Source organism: Euprymna scolopes, chromosome 15, assembly GCF_053919585.1.
Source record: "Euprymna scolopes isolate OS-2025 chromosome 15, ASM5391958v1, whole genome shotgun sequence".
In the NCBI taxonomy this organism is placed as follows: domain Eukaryota; kingdom Metazoa; phylum Mollusca; class Cephalopoda; order Sepiida; family Sepiolidae; genus Euprymna; species Euprymna scolopes.
This window is the reverse complement of record NC_136496.1, coordinates 65433034-65449877: the sequence shown is the minus strand read 5'-3', so window position 1 is coordinate 65449877 and position 16844 is coordinate 65433034. Positions and strand designations below refer to the sequence as shown.

Genomic DNA, 16844 nt, shown 5'->3' with positions numbered 1-16844 from the left:
TGCCACATTAGATGTGTCATGTTAGGGAAATATACCACTTCTACTTAAAATATACACTTACACCACCAAAAATATTTGACTGAATTATATTATTTAAGTTCTCTTGGTGTATCAGAGAAATGTGGCAGTATAAAGAACTAATACTAATGATAATAATAAGTAATATTATAATAATAAACACTTATAGTTTCTGAAACGAAAAGAGGCCTTTGAATATCAGATTTAATAAAAATTAACAATGCTACTTTTTGTTAAATGATGAACCCAATCTTAATTGCTCATCTGGGTAATTCTGACCATCAAATGTAAGAAGGTTAAATCAAATTATTTCTCAGGCGGAAAAGAAATAAATTAAAAAAATGTTTTTCTTTACATCATAATGTTTTTATTCCGTAGTAAGATGCAGTCATGATACATTACCTCCATCTCTCTTTCTTTCTTTCTCTCTCTCTCTATTGTGGAGTTAAATAACAAACTGATGCTAGCACATAAAGTAACACTCTTTGTGTACGGGTTTAGACAATGTTTAATCATTGTAATTTCACATATTCATCTTAACAGCAGCAAAAGAGTGTAATGATTAGAAGTACTGACTGTCGTCTAGATGGTTGAGTTTCAATCTTTGCTTGACATAGTTGCTAGTCTAGCTGAACTTAAGAGCTGTGATTCAGTGAAACAATATGTCTGTGGATGACTATATATATGCCGCAACGGTGAGAAGCTTTGACTGTCATTTGGGCGGTCGGGTTTCGATCCTGACTTGAGGCAGTTGCCTGTCCAGCCGCACTGATGAGCTGTGTAACAGCGAAACAGTACTGTATCTGGATGACATATATATATATATATATATATATATATATATATATATATATATATATACTAGCTAAAGTACCCGTCATTGACTGGGTTCAAAAACAGCCTACAGAAAATGGACTCTAATTTATGAAAGTATGATAGGTTATGAAAAGGAAGGGTTGTAAAGAGATAGCTTCGAATTTGGGGGCATCAAAACCAAAGCAAAATATGATGAAAGTAAAAATAAAATAGATAAACCCCATAATTTATTATACCATACCTGTTCACACTGAAACACTTATCACAATATTTTGTGGATCTATATTAAAAAACCTTGTTAAACTCTCTGACATATTTCCATTCTATGGAGGTCAGGCGCGAACGGACACCTCATAATTTTATTATACCATATTTCTTCAAACTGAAACATAATTATCAAAGTATACTTACGCAGATAGATATGAAAAGTCTTTATTAAAATTTGTGCCTATTTCCATTCTATGGAGGCCAGGCGCGAACGCAGACCCCACAATTTTATTATACCATCCCTATTTAAGTTAAAACATATTTATCAACTTATTATTATGTACATCTATATCAAAAACACTTGTAAATGTTTTTTTTAAATTTTTTATTTCCATACTTTGTGGACCAGGCGCATTTGCAGACCTCACAATTTTAATGAATCATCATTACGCCAGATCAAACATACCCATTCCTGTGTCTCAGTACATCTTCTATCATTATATGTGATCAGTTTTCTATAATCGTCAACCATATAGGAGCCTATTCATGACCAGACACACACACAGACGTTCAGCTTTATAATATATATTTATATTATATATATATATATATATATATATATATACACGGACTTTATTTCTTTTGAAGGATTGATTGTTGCTATTTCTTCTGATTATATAATGGCAAAATAGATTCACTAATTGATATAATAATTAAGTGATTGATTTTGTGCTATGAAACAGATACTGTCAAGAATTGTAAATGTTAACCGAATAAAAGGAATAAATTGTAGGATGGTCAACATCATGAACTTTAGAATATAGACTTTTGTCATTCATTCACTATATATATATATATATATATATATATACATATACAGGGTGACCCCCAAAAAATAAAAGCTAAATGTTGGCCATCTAGAACATATGCTGTATAATGAAGAAAAAAAGGCCAAAAACCCTTGTGTTTTGATGTGATGTTTTGAATATAATAAATGACCAAAGTTTCATTTCATTCGGACAAAACACTAAGAAACGGGGCCTAATTAGAGTTGGGGCCCGTTTTTTTGGGTCACCCTGTGTGTGTGTGTGTGTGTGTGTGTGTGTGTGTGTGTATATATATATATATATATATAGTAGTAAGTTCTAAAAATATATTTATGGCAATTAAGCCACACAGAAAAGGCTGTGATGTTTTATCCTTGTATGTTTGAGTGGCTTCTACTTCCTCTTCTTTTGTTCGGTTTAATTTAGAGGTGATTCTTACTTATTTTCTTATTTTGTGAATGTATTGAATTAATAAGTGACATTAATTTTTCTATTTATATTTTCAGTTTAGTTTAGTTTTTTATTCAATTATTTTATTTTTCTTGTGAATTGTTATTCTAAAGTTTATTCTGTGTATACAGTTATTTGCTATTTCACTTCTATAGTTTAGTAGGTTTTGAGGTCTTTAAAGTTTGAAATTCCTTATTCAGACATAATCTCCATGGGTTGTCCAAATTTCTACATGTATTAGTCTGTTATATTATTTTTCACTTGATTCTTGGTGAGAGTCTACTATTTTTGAGCTCCTAGATGGCTTGCTAGTGCTGTTTTTATTTGGCAGTTTTTGTTATTAAAATGCTTTTATGGTTGTCATATCTGATTTTCAACATTAGAGAGAGTTTCTTGTTATTTAGGCTTTCTTTGACAAATATTGTGGCTTACTAAACAACACTTTTAGTTGTAATAGACGAAGTGCACAGATTCTACAGTTACAACTTTTCTCTTCATTATTAATTTTTTTTATCTCTATTGAAGTGATTGCTATGAAGGTTTGGGTTATTAATATTTCTAGTGCTTATATTTTTATTGTTTTTGGTGTTATTTTTATTGTTGCTATATTAGTCACTTTTTTAAGCATATTGTTATTTTTTTTCTTTACTGCTCTCATTTAGTATTGTGTTATTGTGCATTTTAATTATCATTCTAAGTTGCCACAACAACTGTAGGACAATTTCTTGTTGCACTTTATTATAGTGTTATGTGTACTGAATTATATTTCTTTTTCTTTTAATTCTAATTTTATTAGAATTACTAGTGTCCTGTTGCTTATATTTAATTTCGATATTACAGTATCCACTATCTTTTAGAAACATGTAAAATTGCACTAGATTAAAATACAAAATATGTTATTACTTATTTTGAAATTTCAATCATGGGAAATTTGAAAAATGTTAATAATGTTTAAATTTCAAAGAAATTAGCAATAAAAATGATTTATTTTTTTCCCAGTTGTAAAATGAAAATATTTAAAAAATGAACATAAATGAAAACAAATTAAAGCAAATAAATACAACAAATAAATATTTAAATCTGTTCGACGATGGCTATTGTTTTAATTTTATATAAACATTAATGAAACATGATGTATTTTTTGGCTAGTGGAAGGTTTTCTTATTTTATTTTTATAAATGTTTTCTTTTTTCCTTCAACAGAAATCTTGATGCAGTTATTGGAAATCTTGCCAAGAATTTTGCAGAAGGCACAGAGTATTTCAAGGTGACTTTCACCCTCTTGTAAACCATTTATTTATATTTATTTTTGTCATTTCTACTTTCACTTTAAATGCTTTTAAATTAAATTTAAAAGCAAATAAATAGTTTGGGCAGTTGATATTATATTAAATTTCAGCTCTTTGAAAGTGGTTTCAATTCAGACTGTCATTAATAAGTTCATTTATTTTTAAAATTTGAATAGTAATATTTATATGAGGCTTGGAGTAGGGAGAAGAAGATTTTTTTGATTTTTAATTTTCCTGGGTAATGCCGAGACACAGATTCTGCTAGTACATTAAGGTATTGGGATTTTGAACTTCAACCCTTTTATGGATTCCTATTTATTTATTTCCTCATAAGTACAAAATTAGACACAAGAAATTTCTGTGCATGCGTGGCAACTCCTATAATTCTTAAGTTAATTACCAATTCATTAAATTCACTATCCTCTTTGGCCTAATGGTTAGCGAGGAAGACCAATTACCCTATGTTTTCGAGTTCGATCCCACCTCTCTCTCTCTTTTTTTTCACATTCTTTTCCTCCTTCGCTATTCAGATTTGAGCCTGCCTGCCTACTACCACTTTTTTTTTTACTCAACACAAATAACGCCGGACACCCAGACTAGTCAACTAATAAAACACAGTTCTTAGAAAGATAAGCTTTTTCCAATAGTGATTTTACTGCTGTAATTGATTCCATGCCACTTGTTTGAATTTTTTCTCATAAAGAAAAAAATGGGTATGGAAATTTCTTCAGAATAATGTATAAGCTTGCCTTGGTGTATACCACAGTAGTAAGGCATAAGGTATTAGGTCTGCAGAAAATGAAGGATGGCATTTTGCTTTATAATGTTGTCTCTTTTGTAACTCATTTAATATTGATGTCAGTTGGAAAACATGCTAAATTTTGTAAGTTTAGCATTATTTCCTTATATAAATCATTGTGGTAATGGTATAAGGTTTCTATTGCATTGGATCTGGCATAGAGGCTTTGGTCAATACGAATGCATGCTTTCATAGATGGAAAATGTGTTTCAAGATCAAAGAATATTCTATAAATTAAAATATAATGTTCATGTTTTTTCAATTTAAAACCAATGGGACAACATCTCGGAGTCAGTTGGGGAAAATCCATTATAGTGTCAGTTGAAAGGAAATCTTGTAATTCATTTTTTTTCAATCCGTTGTTACTTTAGGGGTTTTCTAAAATCTGTTTGAGTCAGAAAAGAGTACAGTTTTATTATTTGTTCTGAATGTATTGTTGATATTTGTTGTAAATTCCAATTCAATTCGGTTTTTTTTCCTTTCAAAATATGTTTATCCTCAAAATGTTTGATGCAAAGAACTGAATTTTTTTAGGGGACCAATTATTTTATCGATTTTTCAATAAGACCAGATTTTTTAAAAGGAAAAGAAAATGTGGAGACATTTTCATTGTTTATATTTGTTTACTGCTGTAGGTTAGTAAAAAGAAAATAACACATATGTGGATATCAAGTTGAACAATATATTCTAGTTTAAATGTCGTACATTAATAACCCAGCTGACAAGAGTACTCTCTTTCACCTTCCTCTTACTCAGTCAATCACTTGTGGCTTTCTCCACTCTGGAAAATCGTTATTTATTAGGTGTGAACAAGTTCATTCATAGGTAGGTATGCCTCCCCAATCCTCCCTTGAAGTCTTTTATTATGTAAAAGGGTTTCTAATTTCCCATAAATATCTTCTCTTTTTGGCATTAATTGTTAAGCGGCTCAATAAATTTCCTTTTTCTTCCCAACCTTTGTTATTCTGGCATATGTTGAGGGGGGGGATCGAGGTCAAATATTTTGTAGATGATCTCTATCTTCCACTTCATCCTGTGTGTTGATGGGATCCATTTCAGTTCACTTTTTAATTGGTTAATATGTATCGTATGCATATGTCTTTGTCCTTGGAATTAAGTACACCATCTGGCCAATCCTCCTAATGATCGTGCCCTCCTCCCAGTATGGAATATTCTTTGGAAAAATCTTTGAAAACGATTTTCTGACATGGAAGATACAGATAGTATGTGTTGTCAATGTATATTTGTTTTGTAATTATGATACCATGCTCTCAAGTATTACCTCTTCATTTGAGGAAGCGGGGAGTGGCTGTTGTCATAAAACTATCCTCTCAGGCATCACCTTCTCCTTTAGGAAGAGGGAAAGTATAGTATATGTTTGTTCATGCTAATACAATCTTCCTAAAACATATGACAAGAGAAGGGTGTGGGTGACATATATTTACTAGTAATGATAATTTCTTTTTCTCTTTGCAGATGCTTGTTGATGTGTTTGCTCCAGAATTCCGAAATCCAAAAAACATGCATCTCCGCAATTTTTTTGTTATCCTTCCACCATTGGTCAGTCGGCTTATTTTCCTCTATTTTTCTAACATTTCGAAATGAACAATTTTATTAATCATACTTCGATTTACTCATTAACAAATATTCCACAGAAATTTCGGTCTTTATTTTCGCTTGTAAAAATAAAATAGGAATGCTTATTTAAATTAAGACTCAAGTGAAATATGACAGCTCAAAATAAAATAAGAAGACGTATAGATGTACTTACTTATCAGTGAAAAAATATTAGCATACATAAAAAAATTACAGAAAATAATCAAGTAGAATTTTAATGAAAAAATAAAGTTAATTTACTATTTTGAGTCCATGGACTCTGAACAGGCTAGCATGTTATCTTTATTTTAAGAAAAGGGAGATAATCTTCAACGATACGCTAGTTTGATGTCCATGGCATCCGGAATTTTGAATAGTAAATTAATTTGATCTTTTTATTAAAATTCTACTTGCTTATTTTCTAGTAATTGTTGCTGTACACTAATATTTTTTTCATCTAGATAAGTTTTCCTGTTATTTTATCTTGAACTGCCATATCTTGCATGCATCTCAATATGAATAAGCACTAAAAAAAATACTTTCGTAAATTTTTTTAGCAAAGTAACCTGTTATTGTTACATCCCCTTCCTTACTTTATGTAAGACTTTCATTCGAGTTTTGTTTGTAATTTCAGACGTTGAATTTTGTGGAGCATTCGATGAACTGCAAAGAAAAACTGAATCGTAAAAACAAAGACGGAGCTGCCATAACGGATGATGGATTTTCTATGGGTTAATATTTTTTAAATTGGTCTTATTCTATATTCGTCATTTTTTTCTGGTCCTGTCAGCGGAGCATTAGAATATAGAAAGTAAATGACCTTCAATGGGGCCACCTATTGACCATGGGTGGCAACCTGCAATGGCTATGGACAGAATACTGGTGGTTGAGCAGATTATTTTCAAGGTTCTATTTGGACATAAGATGCAACACACCACTTTGGCCCTTACTTGGGCTAAGACGGGTGGTTGGATAGGCCTGATCCAATCAATCAGTTGGTTATGACTAGCACTAAATCAGAAAAACCTAAAAGTAGTAGAACTAACAAATAACAAAGACCCTGGTTTAACGATGAATGGCAAAAAGCAATTTGTCTACGTAAAGCTGCTTTATGAAAATTCAATTCCCAACCAACAAAGTACAATCTAAACCTTTTTAAGCAAAAAAGAGCAATAGCTTGTAAAATTATCAAAAAAATAAAAAGGACATCATGGAAAGATTATATAAATGAAATAAACTCAACTTCAAACCCCAAACAAGTGTGGAACATGGTAAGGAAAATTTCGAGCAAAAACTCACCCTCCCCTTTAAATCATCTTCTACAAAACATCAAAATAACAGAGACAAAAAATATAGCGAATCTTCTTGCCAAAACTTTTCAAAACAATTCCTCCAGTAAAAATTACAGTCAGTCCTTCCAAAAGATAAAACAAAATACAAAAAAAAAAGATAAACAAATTAAATTTCAACTCAAACAACAAAGGAGAATACAACTACCCTTTTACTAAAAATGAACTCTAAAAGTCATAAAACAGACATGACAGGAAAACAAATGAACACATATCTAAAGAAATGGCAGAAGCACTAGAGGATGACCTCAGATCTGTAGTGGAATGGGGACATAAATGGATGGTCACATTCAATGCTGCCAAGACTAAACTGGTTTCCTTCAATAATTACAAGAAACCTTCTCTACCACCAATAGCAATGGCCAATGACTCTTTATCTGAAAGTACCTCATTTAAACTCCCCGGCCTAACGCTCACAGGAAACATGAGTTGGAACAATTACATTGAGAGTATTGCCAGGACCGCTGCGAAGAAGGTAGGTTCTCTCTACCGTGTTAGAAAGTTACTAACGCCCGAAAGTATCCTGTACCTCTATAAGGCCACCATTCGCCCATGTATGGAAGATTGTTGTCATATTTGGGCTGGTGCATCTGCCACTAGTCTCTCGCTCCTAGATAGGGTTCAAAAGGAGTTGCCAATCTGATAGGTCCTGAACTGTCATCTAAACTTCAGCCTCTGTCCTATTGATGAAACGTTGCATCCCTCTGCCTGTTCTACAAGTACTTTAATGGTGAATGCTCTGACGAACTGCAAGTACTTGTGCCCCCTCGACGTAAATACACCCGACAAACCCGACAAGCAACTAAATCCCACCCCTACACAATAGAGATCCCTAGATATAAGAGAGCCTTCTACTTCAGTAGTTTCTTCCCCAGGACAGCTAGACTTTGGAATTCCCTTCCGGGTCCCTGCTTCCCCAACTGTACTGACATGCAGAAGTTCAAGTGTAACGTGAACCGACAGCTTGCTGCCCAACTCTCTATACAATACCCCTGATGCCTATGCCCCCTACAACAAACTTGCAAACAAAGTGAATCATAGCAAAACGGTCATCACAAATTTTATAAGAAATCCAGATCAATATGGGCACAAAAAAGAGTCCAGGTCGACCCAAAAAAATAACCCCATCACTGGATCACCATATCAGAAGAAGTTTAAAAAAAACTCCAGTATGAGCTCAAGTCGATTGAAAAGCCAAACAGCAGCAGAATGTAGTCCTAAAACCATCAGAAGGCATCTGAAAATGAAGGGTTTCAATCATTTAAAGTGACTGCAGAAACCACGTCTTCTTGAACAGCACAAAACTAACCGACTTAACTATGCCGCCAAATACCAGACTTGGGATGAAGAGAAGTGGGAAGATGTAATTTTCTCCGATGAGAAAAAGTTTAATCTAGATGGTCCAGATGGATTTCAACACTATTGGCATGATAAAAATTTGCCCAAAGAGACCTTTTCAACTCGGCATAGTGGAGGAGGGTCTTTAATGATCTGAGGTGCTTTCTCGTCATCTGGGACCCTAAAGTTGCAAGTAGTGAAAGGTTGGCAAACATCATTGAAGTACATTTCAATGCTTGAAAATGCTTCTATCAGGACTGAAGGTCCATGTCTGTGTGGAAGAAATTGGATTTTCCAGCAAGACAACGCTGCGATACACACTTCTCGACAAGCACGAGAATACTTTTCTTCAAATAATATAGAATTGTTAGATCATCCAGCATGTTCTCTGGATCTCAATCCCATTGAAAATCTTTGGGGATGGATGGCAAAAGAAGTGTTCAAGGATGGAACCCAGTATGATTCGATAAAGGAATTTTCTGATTCAGTTTTCAGTACATGGGATAAAATTCCTTCGCAACTGATTTAGTAATTTATAATTGCCTTTTGTTAGATAAATTATCAGTGGTCTTATCATTTTGACCAGGTGAAAATGTTTGTTTTTTAAAAAATAATTATTAGATCAGGGTTAAGGTTTCGAATGAAGCAGATTTCATTTTTTTTTTCCATCATATTTTCCCTTTTGGCAATGGTTTCAACCATTTGTTTGATTAAAAATTCGATAATATGCATAAACGCTTACTTTCTTAAGTGGTCTTATGATTTTGACCAGGACTGTGTGTGTATATATATATATATATATATATATATATAGATGCTAGTCTAGCGGCACTGATGAGTTGTGATACAACGAAACAGGACTGTATGTCGATGACTACAAATATATATATATATATATATATATATATATAAAGATAGAAAAGAGAAGATATCATTTTATTATCATATTTAAAATATCAATTTATCATTTTTATCATATTTACGATATTCTATAATTTCTTTATCATATTTAATTTTCTCTTTCAAATTTTTAGGCTTAGCATACATCTTGAAGTTGCTTGACCAATACCATGAGTTTGATTCGTTGCACTGGTTTGCTTCAGTTAGACAAAAATATCAAAATGACAAGGTAAGAAGTTTCTGCTTTTTTTAAATTTAAAGCCAAAAGTTTTTGTTTAAGGTGGTCAGTTTTCTTTAGGAAATATTAAAAAAATCAAACAATTTTTAGGTTTATCTCTACATCTCTATAGGAGCCCCTTTTTATCAGTCCATTCATCCATCAATTTGAAATAATATTTTTATTGCTAAATTCAGATTGAATGAAGAAAGTCTCTTAAGAAGGTTTGTTATACTCAAGTTTGAAATAACATTTTTAGATGCGTCCACACTTTCCTATAACAGGCGCGGCTAGTATGTTGCTCTCTATGTTATTCCATCCTGCTTAAGTTTAAAAAGGCATTTTCATCATTACACATGTAAATTGAATGCATGACTCTGAAAACTATTTTTTCTTGTTTAGCACAAACTTTCTGTGAATGATGAAAAGGAAACGCTATTCATTATAATTGATGGTCATGTTAATACATGATAACAACCCCGACCCATGCACACTCCTTTCCACAATCAAGCCATATTTAAACTTCACTCTATGCCTGACTAGTTCACCAAGTTTCACGCATGAATGTTTAACACTCTGTTTTATCCCATTAGTTTTTAACCTGGAGAAAATCCAGCTTTCCGAAAGTGTAACTTTCGATTGGTACAAAAATCAAGATTGTGTCAGTCTAGAAGGATTTCCTCATTGACAGAAGAAAAAACAGATAAAGTGTAGTATCAAAACAGATACTATACTTTGCTTGTAACCAAAATCTGGTGCTACTAGATCAGGCTGTCTGAAGATGCTGACTTCCTGACCTAAAATGCACAAAACATTGGTATCATTACTTTATTTTCCCTTCCCTTTACAAAATTCAGTCATGTTCTGCAAAATCAAACACAAAACAACAATTTTCCTCTACAAAACAATCAAACCAAACACCATGGATAAATAAAGATACAAACAACTTAAAGCATAAAAGTTTTTACCAAAATTACCAGATTCAGCATCTGAAAAGAATTGATATGCCGTAAAACAAAACTTAGCCAATGACAATAAAGATGACTTGATATGCATTTGTTTTTAGGCAATTTCACTGAGTTTTTTGTTGTTGTTTTTGCAATTGTCAAGTTTTTTTAATTTTACTTTTTTATTTTTTATTTTAATTTCATTTTTTCAATTGATTTTATTTTTTGTACTCTGGTTTAGCTGGAAGCCAAGAAACAACAAACTTTAGCCAATGGTAAAATGGATGAAAAACTCCAACAGACAACAACATTGACCATGAAGAGAATTGACCTTTACATTCAGGTCAGTACTTGTTGCTTTATTGAACCCTTACTTTTGAGTTTTATTTTTTTTTATTCTAAAGTCACTTATTAAATGTTTCTATGTAATATAAAAATAAAACTGTTTCTATGTAATATAAAAATAAAACTTTGGAGAAAGATATATGTTGTGCACACCTGTGACGGAACAAAAATATTATATTGATTGGGTAGTTAGATTTTTAACTAAGAAAATCAAATTTTATGAGTAAGCAAAAAGAGTGTCTTGTGTCGTCAGCTTCAATAAAGAAGGCAGATAACTCCACAACAATTTAAACTTGCAAGACCAGTCTTGCAATGCCTACGATTTTCCATGAACCGGTTAAAACATTTAGAAATGATTTTCTTTATAAAAATAAAACTACTTAATCAATTTACATGGTTTTTTTGAATATGATCTTTTTACTCCATCACAGGTGCATACATCATAAAAAATTTTAAAAATATTTTTTTAATATAGAGAAATTCTAGACAATTCTGGATGATTTTTGTTACATGAAAGAATAATTTTCTATCTCTTTCCTCCATGTATGTACTCAGTGTCTTTCTCTTAATTTTGAAACTGATTGTTGTTTTGGAAAAAAGTTGTTTTTTATGCTGCCCAATCACACATGTGGTCGTGCACCTTCACCTCTTTCCTAATTTGGTAAATTGATATCAATTTCAGCTTTTTTTTTTTTCCATTTACTATGTCCATTCTTGAGTATGATGTTATGATTTGAATTTGATTTTTAAATAACTGAAAAATTGTTTGCTTTTAATAACCCACAAAAGGGTTGATATGCCATAAAACAAACTAAGCTGATACTTAATCTGTTCATATTTACTTGCTTCCCTACAAGGACAAAGTTAGACACAAAGTCTCTTTTTAATGTAGTAAGAAAAAACAACCCCTAAAAAAGAGGATTCTTGATTGGGAGAAAAAAATTAAAATTACCTTAAAAAATTCTTCACTGACTGAGGACAGAATAGATTAAGTGTAGCATCAAACAAGGTACTATACTTTGTTCTTAGCCAAAAAGTGAAGATAAATCTCACTAATACAGGGTGACCCCCAAAAAAAAACAAAAGCTAAATGGAGGCCATCTAGAACACATGCTGTAGAACAGAGAAAAAAAGGCCAAAGACCCTAGTGTTTTGATGTGATGTTTTGAATATAATAAACTAGTTATGACCAAAGTTTCATTTGATTCGAACAAAGCACTAAGAAACGGGGCCTAATTAGCGTTGAGGCCGTTTTTTTTTGGGGGGGGGGGGGATCACCCTGTATATCACCGAATTAATATTGTTATTATTTGATATTCTTGGGAGAGAGAGAATATAAATGATGATGGAAGTGAAGTTCATGATAACATTATCGAATTTACCACTAAAAAAAGATAAAATTGGTGACAGCTTCTTATATTACATTGTGGTGTACCAAATCGATGTATGTTATATAGTCATACCAAAACGTTGTATGTTAAAATCAAACAGTCACATATTACATAATCATCAACACCAATCTAGACAAAAATGCCACGTTGCCTTGTTTGAACGGAACCCAGATTAAACGTAACATATATTGGGGAATGGTGCTATAGAACCGGTATATATATTTTACTATTTGTGCTTATATATACGTATGTAAGTTGTGTTGCATCATCGTGTGTTTGAGTGTGTGTACATGTCACTAAATGTCTATGGTGGTGGTTCTTCACTTTCTGAACCATATGCTATGTCTTACAGTTTATTTATGTTCTGTGATCAGTCTAAGTGTTTTTATGCATGTGTGTGTCAGACATGTATTACGACATGCCTTTTCAACTGCGTCGTTGGTCCTCTGTTTTTTGGTCCATCTGAGAATTTCATCTATTCTTGGATGGAAGCTGAAACCTATTAGACGAAGGCATTTCAAACTCCAAGACGATTTGTTTTTATATAAGGTTTTATTCACTTCCTAGGTGTTGATCACAGAAGAATGGAAAGTGAGTATCTCTGGCTTCTGGGTTTTTCAGTCTCCATTTTGAAACATGTCAACTCCTTCCCATGGGGGATGGGGGCAACTGTTAACCCATCCGTTCTGCTTGACGTCCGAATTACAATTCCCTCTATGTCCAGCTAACTAGAACATGTGACAGACAGACACGTCAACTTCCAATCAGCTGTTCTAGAGTTTCTGGTGCAACTTGTCCAGTTTACAGTTTTTACATGTTTTGACAACTTTATCAAAACATAGTTCACATCTCCTCGTTTACTTTGCCAATTAGATAGATATATATATTGATCGATAGATAGATAACTAGCTCAGTAGATAGAGAGATAGATAAACAGATACAAAGATAGATGCACCGATAAGTAGATAGATAACAAACAGATAATTTCTATTCTGCTCAACCAACTATATAACACCTAAATGCTTATTTGATTTTGCAGGAATTTGAACTACTGAATTATTCTCTCAGCAGTGCCAGGATCTTTTTCAGAGCTGACCTAACAGCTGCAGAAGAAAAGAAAGGTATGATATAGATTTTTGAAGTACAATAAATTTCAGCTAAATTCATTTAAAAATATAGTTAGCATTGTTTTAAATTAAAAACATTTCTTTAAAAAACTATTTTTTTAATCACCAAGTGTCTACAACTATGTCTGCAAGATGTTTGTGTATATATTACACACGTGATTATAAATGATCACCTTTACAGAAAGGTAGTACAAAGTTCTTTTGGCTCATCATGGTTTTAACTTAATTTTCCTCAATTATTTTATCATCCTGAACAAGTCCTCCGAAAATCGGGCCGAAACAATATTTTTCGAATGCCATAGCCTTTTCTTTTCTCTTTCCCATAACATCACGCCATTGTATCGATTTTTATTCATAAAACAGTTATCTACAGACATGTGTTTCACCATACCATGGCTCATCAGTATATGGCGAAATACATGTACATAGATAACTGTTTTATAAGTAAAATAAATAATAGTAAACGATGGTCACACACTTTTAGAAAATTATTTTGAATAAAATTTAAATGAGAAATTTGAAAACTTTGGAGTGTTGGAAATAAAATGATGAAATCATTTTATTTACTTTTATTGTTGTCGTAAACTTCCCACTCTAAAGCAAAACACACGTGGAACTAACAGAACAACACATATATTTCTCTTCTACTTTGAGGCCTGGTGCTACCAGATCAGGCTGCCTATTGGCTTCCTGAGACGAAACGCACCTACATTGATTTCTGTTTTTGTTTTCTATTCTCTTTTGTAAAACTTAATTATGTTCTACAAAAACAAAATAAAAACAACAGCCCCCTCCCCTTCCCCCCTCCTTTTTTCCTTCTCTACTTCCCGGTTGACCCTGTCGGCAGGGCATTAGAATACGCCGACTGCCCCCCTGCAGAGGGTAAAAGTCCCTCAACGGGGCTACCTGTTGGCCGTGGGTGGCAACCCGTGATGCCTAGGAAAAGGATCCTGGTGGCTGAGCAACCGATGCCTAGGGAAAATAAAGGTACCTGTAGCAACACTCTACTTTGGCCTTGTACTAGGCTAGACGGGCGGCTGGAGAGGCCCGATCCAACCAATCGGCTAGTCATGTCAAGCCCTAACACTTACACTGAAAATGTCAATTATAACATCTAAATAAAATTAAAAATAAAAAAACTTAATCCAAAGATAATACATTTCATTACTACAAACATAGACAAACCAGTTAAGTGTTAGAAGGCGATGGCAAGGGCCAATCAATTGATGAGACAAAAACCACACAACTGCTCCCTAACGAACGTTTCTATCAAACTGGGAAAGAAGAAACTAAAGGAGGAAACAGGAAATGATGGAACAAACTCAATCAATTGAGTATATCTCTTTTGTATCCCTGGGATGAAAGGGCGAATGGGTTTCCCCCCTAACATCTCCCAATTTCGGGCTCCGAGGAGGGTGGGGAGCAAGAGAGATGAAAATCTAAACAAACTTCTATGGATATAATAAACCCAAACAAAAAACCCAGAAATCAAAAAAATACTACAAAATCGAAAAGAACCCACTCTGACGTAACCAGCTCAGACAGTGAACAAGAATATAACTATGAAATAATTGATAGAGAAAAATATCCAAGATTCATAGTAATCGAAACCTTGGAAGGAAAAAAGATCAGCGATCTATCTCCATTCCTAATCGAAAAAATTCTGTCTCAAAACAGCAACCCAAAAACAGCAAAAAAAATGAAAAATGGCAATCTACTTGTCACAGTCGACAACTATAAAGACGCAAAAAACATCTTAGAGATGGAAAAATTCCATATCTATAAATGCAAAAGTTATGCTCACGAAAGACTAAACACATCAAAAGGTGTTATAAAAAGCCATGAATTAAGCTTGGCTACAGCAGAAGAAATAGAAAATGCCCTAAGAAAACAGGGAGTAATCGATCACGTCCGAATAAACATAAAAAGGAATGGTCAAACCATACCTACAAAAACCTACATACTAACTTTCAATACACCAAAAATTCCCAAAGAAATAAAAATCGGATACACAATAGAAAAAGTAGAACAATATATACCAGCCCCTCTGAGATGTTATAAGTGTCATAAATATGGACATAGCAGAGAAGCATGCAAAGGACAGAAAGTATGTGGAAAATGTGGCTTAAAAGAACCTAACCATACTGAAAGTGAATGCCCAAACGAAACAAAATGCCCAAATTGCCAAGAAAAACACCCAGCATACTCTAAAATATGCAAAATCTACACAAAAGAAAAAGAAATAGCCGAAATAAAATACAAACAAAATGTGCCCTTTCCTGAAGCAAGGAAAATAGCAAGCTCTCGAGAAAAAATAAACACTTACGCAGACATTACAAAAACTTCAAACCAAACAACCCAAAACCAAGACCTACTTAAACTAATCTCCGAACTCAAAAATTTAATTGAAACTTTAAAAACTAACCAAAACGAAAACAAGAAACAAATATCAGTATCTTTGAAAACTCAGCCAAATGACCTAAAACAAGTCCCAAAGAGCAAAAAAGAACCCGAACAGCAAAAACCACAAATAAACCGTGAAAGATCCAAATCACGTATAAGGACAAAAGCAGAAGATAAAAACACAATATCTGGAAAGATGGAAACAGAACGGGAAAACACAAATCCTCTTTCCAAAAACCAAAGTAAACAAAAAACAGAGACAATATTAATCGAAAATGAAAACAAATTTGAATTGATTGAAATCGAGAGTCACAGGAAAAAACCTAGCTCCAAAAACAGAACTGACCAGGAAGAGAAAATGGAGACTGAGGAACCAAGCAGTTCAAGTAAACACAAAACAAAAACCACTCAAAACACAACAAACCAATAGAATAATAGATATAAAAACCTAAACAAAAACCAAACAGAAAAAAAAAAGGGAAAAAAAATTAATAATTAAACGAACTTATGGAAATGAATAAAAACATCATACAGTGGAACTGCAGAGGCATAAAACCAAACTACGAAGAAATCAAACATATAATAGCACAATATGACCCCAGCATAATCGGCCTACAGGAAACTCTTCTAAAAGAAACGGACACCATCAACTTCAAAGGATACCACATCTACAATCAAACAAACAGATCACAAGCAGATAATCGACCCACAGGTGGCACTTCAATTATAATAAAAAAACAGATACCACATATAAAATTACAACTCCAAACAAGCCTTCAAACAATAGCAATTAAAGTTACACTTCACCGACCAATAACCATTTGTT

At 33.0% G+C, this 16844-nt stretch overlaps 1 protein-coding gene across 4 annotated transcripts in view; it reads left to right on the top strand.

The window, feature by feature from the left end:
• The window catches only part of LOC145293849 (WASH complex subunit 4-like), a 144978-nt gene that overhangs the window by 103829 nt on the left and 24305 nt on the right, over positions 1–16844 (top strand). For 3 of the 4 annotated variants that reach the window (XM_080140540.1, XM_080140543.1, XM_080140539.1), the window contains exons 27-32: positions 3521–3584; positions 5882–5965; positions 6636–6732; positions 9723–9817; positions 10994–11095; positions 13528–13609. In XM_080140540.1, coding sequence (XP_079996666.1) covers positions 3521–3584; positions 5882–5965; positions 6636–6732; positions 9723–9817; positions 10994–11095; positions 13528–13609 — 524 coding nt within the window. Of the gene's footprint in view, positions 1–3520; positions 3585–5881; positions 5966–6635; positions 6733–9722; positions 9818–10993; positions 11096–13527; positions 13630–16844 lie in introns of all 4 variants that reach the window. The other variant, XM_080140542.1, reaches the window with a different exon arrangement.